Raw genomic sequence first — 13,607 nt, forward strand, 5'->3', positions numbered from 1 at the left:
AAAATGGGCTGCACACAAAATGGGCTGCCATATATTTCCATTTCATTGTGATATTTCTTAGTGACCCAAAGTTAGCAGCAGTGCCAGCATACTTGACTAGAAAGAATTCTTCAGAGCTGAAACTACAGAAGTGTTTTGAAATCTTTACTAAACAGTCCAAAATTACTTTTTTGGACCTATGTCTGATGATTTAATTCATCAAAACAATTTTTTTTATAAAGGAAAAAGCTTTGAACAGTAGTCTGTATATCCTAACAAGTAGTCTGACCTATACAAGAGACAAATACAGCCTTAAGATTTATCAGTCATCTTAGGGCCAAATAGATGAAAGCATTTATGCCACTGTGGGTAAAAACACTGGTGCAGTCCCTGTAATGCCTCATATAGGTCAGGTCCTCACATTGAAAAAAGATTCATTCACATTGATGCTCCTCAAGTCTCAATACTGATTAAAAGAAAAGAAATTCTACTCTCTCATTCTGCTCTATTTATCTCCCTAGTTAACCCTGAGAGTTAATCAATTCATGATCAGGTTGGGGGGAATGTAAATACTTGTCATACTCCATGCCCTCACTGTTACTGGCACTTGGGCTGCACATTTGGGCACAGGGACTCACCTGGATCATATAATGTTAGTAAACTTGGATAATTTGGTATTTTGGAAGTTAATGAACTTTGAGGTAGTGCTTAAAAAGGGGAAGGACTTGAAGCTAAAGGTTTGATCTGTAGGATGAGAGATGAGTTTCCTGTTACGTAGAAGAGGTCTAAGCTTACTGTTGAATCTGTGCTAATCTGGTTTAGGAATTGAAGTGTGACTTAATTTCTGATTTCTCAATGAATGGAATATGCAAATATCTTTGTTGTGGCAAATCCCTTAATTATCTACATAAGGAGATCAAATAGTAGCACATCAAAGAAAACCAATTAACAAGTGGTAAGACTTGCTATAATTACTATATAGGTAAAAATGTAAGACAGATCTATCATAATTTATTTAATCAATTCTAACATGCATTGATTTATCATTTTTTTTTCAGGAAAGAATATTGGGGGACGTGGTCACAAGATTAGCGACTATTTTGAGGTAAGGCTTTTGTGTGTTTGTAAAACTTACTTGAGCTTTAAAATGTACTTTTAGCACTTCTTTATGTTGAAAGGATTTTTGTTTGTAATGGAGAAGCCTCTTGAGAGAATGGTTTCTTTTCTTTATGTATGTTTGCGAGTATTAAACATTAGAGATGCACTGTCTCTTGGTGAAACCTGAGCTAAAATACAAAAAACATTTTCTTTCACGCTTTTCTTCAAATAGCCAGATACTACACTACTAAAAGTAGTACAATCTGATTTACAAATCTTGTGTACACATGAGCTGTATCATTCAGTAGATGTTTAATGTATTTTGATAATAAGATTGACTAATTGGAGGGCTCCACCTTCTCTGCAGTACCAAGGTGGAAACGGCTCTAGTCCAGTGCGAGGTGTACCTCCTGCAATCCGATCTCCTCAGAATTCACATTCCGCTCCTTCTTCTGTAAGTTTGTGAATTTCTTAACTGCTGGAGAAACTTTCATAGTCTAAAAGTAGCATAATTGAAAAAAATTATATCCAAAAGAAGAGTTTTGAAAGTAAGGAATCCTGGGAAGATGTTCATTATTTCAATGGGAAAAAAAAGAATCAAATTAAATATTAAAACTTAAATTTTCTGTTAATGCTAAGACTTTTTTTCTAAAACATTTTAAAATTCAGAGTAATTATATAAAATGTTGAATAAATGTTAAAATGCTCTAATGACACCTATTTAGAAACTTCATGCAAAGAGGAGGATTTTTGTTACTTACGAAGAAACTAGGCCCCTAACTTGGGACTTTAAAAGCTCAGTTCTTGATAAATTGTAAGTTTTTTAGTAATTGGCACCTGATTTGTCTGTATCCTTTTAAACTTCTCTTTGCTTTTCATGCTAATTAATTGTTTTATTCTTCATATGTACAGTTGCAGTGTTATGCATATCCACATGTGATTCTAGATTGCCAAACAGATTCTGCCGGTTACAGAAGAGATTTGTTTTCTCTGCTGGTAGACCTCAGCATTTGTGTCACATACTTTCAGCTTAAGGCATCGTCCTATTCTTGCTAGCAGTATGGAGTGTAATACAGAATGTAGAATTTGGCTTGAAGATGGTCTTGTTCACACAAACTGGTGGATTTTGGAAAGTTTCATTAACAGGTTTTGTGTCCTGATCAACACTAGCTTCTCCTTTCTGGTTCTCCCATGGAAAATAACCACTCCAAAAATAAGTCACATTATTTTTGAGTTGTGAAAGCTTAGAATCAGAAAAATAAGTCTGTGTAAGTCTGACATCACCTTATGTCAGTCTTGTATTGTCTTAAATCTTTCAATCTGTTTTCCAAAAGTGGCAATCCTTGGTTTTCTCAGAGAATATATTGCATCCTTTCTCAACTACAAGTGATGTATTACATCATAGTGATAGCTCTCAGTGCAGTACTCCAAGTAGTATTTTCTTTAATAAGGATACCTTATTTCTGTATTCTATCTGATTTTCCTGCCACGAGTTGTAAACAAGGCTGTGTTCATGATTATTACAATTGTATCTAAAATACTTTGTTTTCATGTATTCCAGGTTCGACAGAATAGTCCTTCTCCTACTTCATTAGCTTTTGGGGACCACCCTATCACACAACCAAAGCAATTATCTTTTAAAATTACTCAGGTAACTATTTTTGAGTAGATCTGTCCTGTATCACTTCAGACTGTGGAAAAAAACCTCATAGATACATTTCTTTGTCAACTTCTTCTGAACTCTTAAAGGCTTTCAAAAGCTTTGCTTTTTACAGTCCACCAAAGCATTTCTCTGTTAAGTTCAGCAGCTCATAATTTAAATCTCTCTGATTAGTTTTGTATTCTGCACTTGCTCTGCTGCTAGCATTGCACTCCACGAGTAGTTAGATGACCATGTCATTGGTAGGCTTTTACTCAAGCGTTGTGTGATCTCAGAAGTAGAGGCTGCTCTTTCAGGCAGTATTTGAAGTGACAGCTGCTGTTGTCATATTGCATTTAAAATATGACATTGAAGAAGAAAAATGAGTTGCTGATCAGAATGATCAAGATATAGTTCTGTCATGAGTTTTAAAAGCCAAAAGCAGCTGTTTTATCCTGTCATTTATGACATGATCTGGTCTATCTTTCACAAGTCAGAAAAGTCTACTTCACATGTTGACCAAGTAGAATTTAAAGCAATTAGCTGACATTTACATTTGTGCCCTGTTTTATATGCTCTTTTTTGAACAATAACTTTTCCATTAGCGCTGAAATCTTTTAACACTGTTAGTGGTTTGTCATGACAGTTCACAATCATACTCATGAAGAGGGAAACCAGTTTTGATTAAGAGCCATCTATGAAAATAAGATGTGCTGGTCTTGTTAAATGTTTTAAAACAGTTTATTTCTCTGCATAACAAACATGAGAAAAGTAATGCTGTAATTGTTAAAGGAAAGGATAAATATTTCAAAATGTTCTTTTTAGACTGATCTCACAATGCTGAAATTAGCTGCACTAGAAAGTAATAAAAATCAAGACTTGGAAAAGAAAGAAGGTCGTATAGATGACTTACTCAGGGTAAGTGCTAGACATGAGGTAAAGATATTTATTCAGAACAACAAACAGTCAATCTGAGGCAAATGTTTTAAATGTTTGAATAACCTTGGATTTAAAAATTACCCTTGAGTTACCTAAATTAAAATGTGAAATGAGTTTTTAATTTTGGATTGGGGTTTGGTTTTGGTTGTGGTTTTTTTCCCCAAAAATCCCAAGAAGTCTGTAAAATGAAATTTTTGGTTTGGTTTTTTTTTTTTTTTAATGCTTCTGTGCTACAGCTTGTTAATGATTAAATACTTTTGCAGACTTTCTGAAGGTACAGAGAAAACTGCTGCTGTTTTGTAGGCAGTTGATTAATTCCTTAAGTTCATAATACAATTTCACAAAACAGGTGGTGTTTTTTTTTTGTCCTAATTGTCAATAGCAGTTATCAGTGGGACAGAAAAAAAAAACCCAGTGCTTGTGCTCTTGAAAGAAGCGTTAGAGAGGTGATACACAGAAATATGGAATAAAAAACAATATTCACAACTTGTAGTCTATTTAGTGCTAATGGGTAAACAAGTACACACGTATTAATCTGTTCATGTAGGCTTTGCTAGCACATGTTCAACAGTATGGGATAGACAAGCCTAACCTTAAAAAAAAAAATCAGTAGTTTTAAACAAAATAATATTGCTGTGCTTTTTAAGGTAATAATTTAAATATAATTGGAATGTAGGGAACTTGTTAAACTTCCTACTCAGATAATTGAAACTTTCATCATTGTGAACTTCTTGTTTCCTTTTTAAAAGTTAGGATTTCACGTGATTTCAGCAGTCGTATGTAAAGGATCCAGAGCTAAAATTAAACTTTCAATTTAACAGTGGAGGACTAGAAATGTGATCAGTACAATGCTTTTGCATATTATCTATATGTTGAATGCTCCGTGATAGAGACTGCAGTTCAATGTAAAGGAAATAAAAAAGGAAGCGAGGCATCCTTCTACAAGTTGGGATAGATCCGTGAAATGAGATTTTTGCATATATATTGATTTTATGTATTATGTTTATGCATGTTCCTTCAGTCATGTGAAGAGAAATATGTTTATTTTCTATTACAGCTCATTTTAAAAAAACAGTTTTTCCATACATCTTTTTGTATTTTGTATGTATTTGTTAGGCTAACTGTGATCTTAGAAGACAAATAGATGAACAACAAAAACTACTTGAAAAGTATAAAGAAAGATTAAACAAATGTATTTCAATGAGCAAGAAGCTTCTTATTGAAAAGGTAAGTTTACTGCTTTTAAAATCTTTGCTTAAAAACTGAAGCACTCCATTATAATTCCTTCATTTTCTCTTCTTCACATTAGTCTCTGATTCTGAAACTTCATGTGCACGTTCTCTATCTGGCAATAAGTGTTTTTAAAAGCCTAAATAGGCAGAATAAAATATTGAGCCTTTTCAGGTTGTGGAAAATGTGCCTCTTTTAATCGAAGGAGGGTTTCCCCCAAGTAATCCAGATCTAAGAAAGCAAAAAATGTAAGAATTTAGCATGTGGCAAATTATCTGGACAACCTGTCAGAATAAGATTACAGTGGATGAAAAAAATTCTGAGTATAATTTGTTGTAGAGAAGAGGCAGATAAAATCTCTTTGAGAGACACATAAGTGGCTGAGATAATTTTTCACGTACAATGATTAAATGCTATGCTAGCTCTGAATTAATGGAAACAAGGGAATGAAGTTGACCATTTACATTCATACTCCTGTGAAATAAATGTTTATTCCAAGTCGAATGCCAGTTATATTTAAGCCAGCACCAATTTCTTAGAATGTACTCCCTGTTCTTGAAAATAAAATAAAAAATAACAAAAAGTGAAAGAAAAATCAATTTATTAAAATTAGGATACAAAAAAGTTTAATGCAAGCAGCCAGGTCTCTTCCCTAACACTTAACTGCTAGGTACTGCTGTCAATACAAGGCCACAAACTGGTCTGCTGGAAGAACGGGGGGGATTTCCTTACTAGCAGGCCATAAATAAATTATTGCAGTCCTTTTTAAGTTCCAGTATGAGGGGAATGCAGGGATAAGAAGCATCAGATCTGATCAGCATGATGGTAGGTGAGCAGCTTTTAACTGGGGGTATCAAAATAGGCCATATTTCATGAAAGGTCATACAGGTGTCCTTTTCAGTCTAGAAATCTGTTTGCACAAAGATCCGCACTCACTTCAATTTCTTCTCACATTTTCCTTCCTTTTTGTGTGTGTGTGTAATTTTGGGCCATAGACATTTACAAAGAAGCAAGTGTTTGTAACAGTTAAAAGAAGCTTCTGCCCATCAGCAGTGCTCCCTCTTCTTGTGCTAAAGCAGACTAGTCAGACCGAGTTATTTATTACATCCCAAGGATGCTTGTGGTAGTATTGACTGGTTCTGAAAAGAGCATTTGCTTCTGTTACTGCAGGTTAAGTCTATCTGCAGTTCATTTCTCCATAGAGGCTCCTGAACTCACTCAGTTTGGTACAGGTGGTAACATAGATGCTCTGTCAAGGGGCTTTCCAGGTTAAGTGTAGTAAGTGCAGTCGTTCTGATACCTGATCAGGCTCAGTTAGTATAATAGACATGTACAGACATAATTTTAATGTACAATGCTGATGCTCTAGCTGTTTTGCTGTACTTACAAGTAAAATATTTTGTTAATTATAAAGAACAGTGAACTTTATAGAAAAACTGAGTCAAACTCAGATTATTTTTTTTTGTGCACAAATCGCCATTGGTACCAGTTCTGACAACTGCCAACTTTAGACGTTCTAAAGAAATGAGAATAAATTAAATAAAGTAATAAAAGGTATTTTTATCTACTCTCCTTTTATCCCACCCTTAGAAACTTGCTTGAGGGGGGAAAAGTGTTTTACTGACTTTTTGAACACTTTATATTACCACATATGAATTTTCTTTTTGTTGTTTTCTTAGAGCACACAGGAAAAGCTGGCAAGCAGAGAGAAGAGCATGCAAGACAGATTACGCCTGGGGCATTTTACAACAGTTCGTCATGGTGCTTCATTTACTGAACAGTGGACAGATGGCTTTGCATTTCAAAATCTTGTGAAGTTAGTCCATGCTATGTTCTTAAGATTCTCACTAATTGTTAGTTCCCTCTAGTGGATTTTTTTTTATTACTAAGGTTCTAGGATTGGAGCGGCTTTTCATATGTTATATTTTGCTTTGCCTTTTGCAGACTGAGAATACAGTGCAGAACTAGGGAGTACTAAGCTGGGTTCCCTTGAAAGACAGCTTTGTTTCACTCAGTTTTTAACTATCCTTAGAAAAGCATGAGTGTACTAAATGCGCAGCACAGGATTATTCTGCTGAGCTGGTAGAAAAAGCTATAAAAGTAAATTGGTGGTTTTTCAGCGGCTGACTGTGTATCACTGGTGATCATTGGGGCATATGAGGTCTGTGAAGTTCTCACTGGTCACATAGGTGTTGCCTGTGAATCCGTCACTCTGGCAGCTTTTTCAGGCATCCTGCTCCTCAGTGCCGTGAAGGAAGAGTGACAAATCTGGCAGCCTCAGCTATGGTCTAGTGCAAGTGGATGGGGAAGAGCAGCCACCTGGAAAAGAGCTGCTGCAACAGGCATTTCAGCAGAGATGGGGCCAAGGAAAAGGGCTCTAGGAGAACATTGGGATTATGGTGAAATAATTTAGCAAGGCCTCAAAAGGTGTTCTTCAGTAACAAGTCTGATTCAGTTTTTGGAGATGTATGTAGATATGTGTGCATATATAGATACATATATAAAAATATAAAAGTAAGACACCAAGATTTTAGTTTTTGAAGGGCATTGCATAGTCTTACCATTATATGATTGCCTAGGGCATTGTTTTTTGTTGTTTTTAAGAGTCTTAAAAACTATCTGTATACCTGTTTTGCATAAGAGCTGTAATTATTTACCATACAACCAAGATGATGATTTATTTGGGATTGATCAGATAAAATTAAGTATTTGTCCTAAACATCAAGTATGCTCTGTTACATTTCTTTTGGTGGCATAAAAGGAGGTATCTACCAGCTCACATACTTTTGTTTTTTCTAATACAGAAATCATGTGTAACACTTAAAAACAAAATAACCCCCAACAACAACAAAAAAACCCAACAACACATTTCAAAAGTAAATTGTTCCAAAACTTTAGCAAAATTTTTCCACCACATGAAGAGCATTGATGTTCGTTTTCCTTGGAAATATTTTCACATGTGCAGTAAATGTTCTATAAATTTCTTTATGGTTTATCAGTTACAAAGGTAGTTCTTTAAAAAGTGCAAAATGATGAAACTTTAATAAAGCTTTTTTTGGGGTTTACAGGCAGCAAGAATGGGTGAATCAACAAAGGGAAGACATTGAAAGGCAACGAAAGCTCCTGGCCAAGCGAAAGCCTCCAACTACAAATAATTCTCAGGCACCATCTGCCAATTCTGAACCCAAGCAGAGGAAAAATAAAGCTGTGAATGGGGCAGAAAACGATCCCTTTGTTAGACCCAATTTACCACAGCTGTAAGTTTAACATTTCAATCAGTCTTTTACATAAATTCTCAGATATTGTCTGTGTGAGTTCTATTCAAATAAGAGCATAAAAAGACACTCAGTATATTCAGCAGCTATATTCTCACTGAGGACTTGCTGATGTTAGGGAAATTTGCACCACTGCCTATGAAGATGTCGTACAATCACCCAATTTATTTTTGGTAAAGTCATCAGAGAAAGGCCCGTTCTGTGTTTATGCAGTGTTTCTTCTGTTTTCCAGACCTGGAAGAGTCCTTATTGTATGGTTTCCTACTCTTGCAGCATCATTGATACCTATTGAACTTTCTTTGATCCACATTGGTTTAGGAGCCTCTCCTTTAGTTAGAGATCGTTTCATTTTTCATATAAGAGACTTCAGCTGACAAGGAAAGCTTTTTTCAGCCTTCAGTGTTTGAAGACATGTGTCTACAAACAAATGGAAAAGAACTTTCTTTTCCCTTCTGAATGCTAGATCTTGAGAGCAACTGTCAGAAGTTACTGATTCCATCTCACATATTGACAATGTTGATTTTTTTTTTTGCCATTTAAACATAAAAATTGAGAGCTATCAAAGAATATTCCATTTTTTCAAGTGATATTTTCTTCCTGCAGACAGAAATGGCATAATTCAAGGCACAGACAGATGTGTTCTTGACATTTAATTTGAGTATTTTAAGAAGTTGCTGCTTGGAGATACTAGTTATTGTCCGTGATGCTAAGAGGCTGCAGCTGATAGCGTGTCTGTTCCTAGTCAGCTTAAATAAAAAGTAAATAACTAGGGTTAAAAAGACTGACAAATTAATCTGTGTTACTTTGCAGAAGTAGGCTACATGTGTTGAACACAGTCATCTGTCACCTTTTACTTGTGGAGGTAGTAATTTATACCTCTGGGGATGGCGGGTAAATAAATTACTCTGGTTAGATCTGAAAAATAAATACATTTGAACAGTCAGTTTGAGGACAGCTGCATATGTTTTGCATAATGCATCATTCTTAAAGTTCTCATTGTGAAATTGGCTGTGACAAAAATATCATTAAAATACTGTAGTAAGGCTGGCAATGTAAGCAAATCTGGATTAGTGTTACTTGTGTATTGTGGTAGAGAGCTGAAGAGTCATCACTCAAATTGTTTCTTTAGTAGTACTTAGTGCCTACATTAGTACTTCTGAATAGTATGGTGAAGATTACTGTCATGTTAAAAATACCTTTCTGTTTGAATGCAGTACCTCTTATTAAAGGTAACATGTAAGTAGTGGAAAGACCTGAAAAATTACAGAACTTTTAATTTGCCAGCCTTTGGCTATGTCTTCATTCATGTTAAATTTCCGTAATCTCATTGCTGCTTTGGGAGATGACAAAATAAGCATTTGGGGAAAAAATACAGAAGACATGTTCTATTTGTTAAGTAGGACAAGATTAATTCCTGATAATAGACCTCTGAATATTTTCTGGTGTTGAGCAGTTTTAAATAATTTCCAAATGACTAAAAAATTTGGCTTAACCAGTTCCGTGTTAAGTGGCACATTTCAATGCTTCCTCTTTATGGAGCTCCTGTGAGAACTATCAGAATTGCCCTTTTGTATCTAATGCTAGCATAAATGTAAGCTGTTACTGAATCAAAGCTGGTATGCCTTTAAGCTTCCTAATTTGAGAATTATATAATCTAGATAGAGATTGCCTAAGTGATAAGCTTATAAATTTTGTTTGAGATCTTTGAGAAGGTCTCTGATGTGGCAGAGATCACAGAATCGTTTAGCTGCATCATGCTCTTAGGCCTTTACTTGGAAGGGTTTTTTAAATGTTTGTATTTAGGGTTCATTACAGTTTTGTGTAGTATTATGTGATGACTCGTGTATTTTCATAAAACAATAATTGTGCACTTCCATTTTAGAGTAAATTTGTCATCCCCCCTATTACATTGTGCTTATCACTGTTCTGTGTTACTTTGAAAGTAATCATCTTAATTAGTAGAGCCAAATGGGAAAGGTTCTGTTTATATAAAGCATGGGGAAATGCAGAGCTGCTTGAGATTGATGAACTAAACCAGCAGTAAATTAGTACAACATATATGCAAGTGATTAGGCAGATCTTTTTGAAATAAACAAACAACTTGCTAGCAGTTGTTAGCAACAAGTGTCTCTGCTACTGCGTTGTTTGTCTTAGAAAATGCCTCCAGCTGCAGGTATTGACAAGACAAAATGATCTGTAGCTTTGTAAGAAGCAGTATTATTGAAGCCTTTTCTGAAAACAGGTGAAATGGATTGAAGGTGTTGCCTGAGGCATTCTTAATAAGAGCATTGTTGTAGTTTTGCTGAATATATTATGGTCTCTGGTAGGAATTTAAAAGCAAAATATTTGCACTGAAGTTATTAGTATAAAAGTGGTCATCTGCCCGCGTCCTATGAGTGAATGGTGGGTTTGGTGTTTAAATAACATGCAACAGATGAGTCTAAACATTGTCCTGGTTTTCCATCATTCTTTCCATTTTTGTGGCCCAAACCAAAACTAAAAAGTAGTTTTGGTTTTGAGAGATCTCTTTTCTACTGAGCAGAGTCAGTAAGAAATAAATTGAAATACATTTAAAGAAACAAACAAACAAACAACACCCTGCCAAAAAAAACCAAACAAAAGCCCCACAAAATAAAACAAAAACCCCAGACCTACACATTTATTTGAAGTAGGGGTGACTGCCTTAGCCCTGGAAAAATCTCTTTGAGAACTCTATTCCAAATTCTTTGGAGACTTGAGAGATTATAATGCTAGTCCTTGCTTTTTGGAAGCAGCTCTTATTTCACTAGACAATTATTTCTAGGAGCAATGTTTTATTTAGTTTAGGTGGGTATAGTCCTTTCTGTGCAGCTTCAGCCATGTCACTCATATTCACTTCACAGTCACATCTACTTCCCAGTTTCTGTTGCAGTCTGCATGCATCCTTTCCTTGTCCCTGCATGCAATTTGGAATAGGGGAGCAGAGGGAGCTGGCAGAGTTTGTTACTGTAGCTGAACAAATGCATCATTTAGAGGGAGCATTCTGTTCTGTATGGAACAAATAAAAATATTTTCAGAAACTTTTTCAGGCTGAAGTGCCAACAATGTGTCTGGGCTTTACAGGACAAGCAAAGAGCTCCTTTCCTGAGGCAGTCTCTTTCTAAGGCAAACATGGAAACAATGGGTGAAAAGACCTCATGGAAGGCTTTGTCTTGGTCAGTGTCAGCCTGTCCTTGCAGAAATTCGAGGAAGTTGAGTGAGAATAAGCTGGTACCAAGAGGCCAAGAAAGGGGCACTTCAGAGATTGTAGCAAAAAACTTACACTGGATGTGTGTATGGTTGGTTGGGTGCATGGCTGTGCTTATGTATCCATGATGATTTTTCAACTGGAAAAAGGAGGGAGTAGAGATGGTTGTAAATGTGCCAGGCTTGATCGTCATGAAAACCAAGGAGCTGAAGGCTTGTTTTGTTGGGTTGTTTGTTTTGTTTTGTTTTGTCTGTGCCCTGTAGTAGGAGTGTTTTGATCATAGAATCATAGAATGGTTTGGGTTGGAAAGGACCTTAAGATCATCTAGTTCCAACCCCCCTGCCATGACACCTCACACTAGACTGTGTTGCTCAAGACTCTGTCCAGCTGGCCTTTGAGCACTTGCAGGGATGCAGCATTTATCAGTTCTTTGGGCAGCCTGTTCCAGTGCCTCATCACCTTCACAGTAAAGAACTTCTTCCTTATATCTAACCTGAACTTCCTCTGTTTAAACCCCTTCTGCCTTTTCCTGTTGCTACAGTCCCTGATGAAGAGAAGTTTTGTCTGAACATGTGAAGAAGAAGTGCAGAGAAGATTGGTTATGTCTACCCATGCATAATATGTCAAGGCCTTTGTAGTTTGGCTTTAACATTGTTAAACAACTGAAAGGCCTATTTTTGCTAATTAAAAAAAAAAAAAGTGTTTCATGCCAGGAAAGCTGGCCTTTCAGTGACAAGTGGAGGTGCCACACTGTGGCCCTACATGTCACTGGAAAATTATACTACATGCACAGTGTGTGTCTAGTGCTTTTTGGTGAATTTTAGGAATCCATTGCATGTGTATGATAGCTTGTTTGACTGTAAGCAGTTAAAATACAGCATTTATTGCACTGTGATTTTGAGCAGAAAAGATCACGGGTCAGGACCAGATTGTTACCAGATTAATTCATGCAGCCTACTCACAGCTGCCTTTCTTTCCTGGTGCTCCTCAGGTTAGCCTCAAGCCTGGCTATCCAGCTGAAGTTCACTAGGTTCATTGGTAGTAGCCTGTTCCTGGTCAGTGTCCCACACCTGTGTTCTTCAACCTTTCTTCCTCTACATCCGAGACCTGTGTGTCTCAGGTGATGGAGGAACAACTCCTTCTGTGGGAAAGGATGGTCTTATAGGTGACTTGTGTTCTCAGAAGGTGCCTCCAGCTTGCCACTATTCTGCAAAAGGTGTAGGAAAGTGCAGGTGTGAATCGATGTGCTGATGGTAAGCAGTCTCTAGGTTGGATGTGTTCATCCTGTGCAGTGGGGTGGTGGCCTTTGGCCAGAAAACAGACAGCATGCACAGTGTTGCTGTTTTACTGCTGGTTGTTGTGTGCTGTTTTAATAATAGGCATAGAAAGTACACTATATTTATAGGTAAAAAGCATTAAACTCCTAAAAAGAGTAAATGGTTATGAATATGAAGGAATAAAGTTTTGTTTTTCATAAGTAAACAAACAAAATCCAAAGTGACTGTGTCTGCAGTTCAGCATTTTATATGCCTTCTCCAAAGTGTGGTGGTCAGTAACAACAGTTTCAAATTGCTGTGAATCATGCTGTGCCTCTAATAGAGTTAGATTTGTAAGGAAATAGAAAATGGAAAACAGTCATTTATTGGGATATAGCATGGAAACATGGAAAGAGTGACTTTGCATCTTAATGTTTTCAATATGACCTCTATGTTGTGCTCTGTGCTCAAGGGGGCTATTTAAGAACTTTTTGGAAGGCAGGACTTGCTAAAGCTGTCTAGGCACTTTGTCATGATTCTGTGTAGATAACTGAGGTTTTATTAAAAGGACTGCATTTTCTTTATTACATTAGTTTTTCAAGGGAGCCTTGGTTTTGAGGCTCTCAGTATTCATTGAAAATTCTAGAAGGTCTTATCATAAACTTTGTATTCGGTGTCTTTTACTTGTGGTTCAGCTTTGCTAAGCCACCTAAATGCTGTTCTTTCTAAGAAAGACAAACGTTACTATCTGCATTTCTGGAAATTCAGAAGCGTGTAATTTATACTGCAGACAAGAATCTGGAAAAATAATCTTCAAACTCATATACATTGGCATTGATCCTTTGCCTTTTGATTAAGAACTTAATCCATGTTAGAGCAGCTCACTGTTTGAGTAGAAGTATTGAAAAAGTGACAGGGATGCTGCTGTGAGTTGCCTAGTGTGATCTTGATATTCTCTTCAATAG

General features: G+C 36.2%; 1 protein-coding gene across 1 annotated transcript in view; it reads left to right on the top strand.

Annotated features, from left to right (window-relative positions):
• Positions 1 to 13,607, top strand: part of TLK1 (tousled like kinase 1) — a 70,120-nt gene that overhangs the window by 37,769 nt on the left and 18,744 nt on the right. Inside the window, exons 5-11 of the mRNA XM_061342488.1 lie at positions 1,038 to 1,084; positions 1,445 to 1,531; positions 2,639 to 2,728; positions 3,542 to 3,634; positions 4,772 to 4,882; positions 6,565 to 6,701; positions 7,954 to 8,142. Of these exons, the coding sequence (XP_061198472.1) occupies positions 1,038 to 1,084; positions 1,445 to 1,531; positions 2,639 to 2,728; positions 3,542 to 3,634; positions 4,772 to 4,882; positions 6,565 to 6,701; positions 7,954 to 8,142 (754 nt within the window). The remainder of the gene's footprint in view (positions 1 to 1,037; positions 1,085 to 1,444; positions 1,532 to 2,638; positions 2,729 to 3,541; positions 3,635 to 4,771; positions 4,883 to 6,564; positions 6,702 to 7,953; positions 8,143 to 13,607) is intronic.

This window comes from Neopsephotus bourkii, unplaced genomic scaffold (assembly GCF_033783945.1).
Source record: "Neopsephotus bourkii isolate Nb327-2 ecotype Australia unplaced genomic scaffold, CSIRO-AGI_Nbou_v1 NB_196, whole genome shotgun sequence".
Classification (NCBI taxonomy): Eukaryota; Metazoa; Chordata; class Aves; order Psittaciformes; family Psittacidae; genus Neopsephotus; species Neopsephotus bourkii.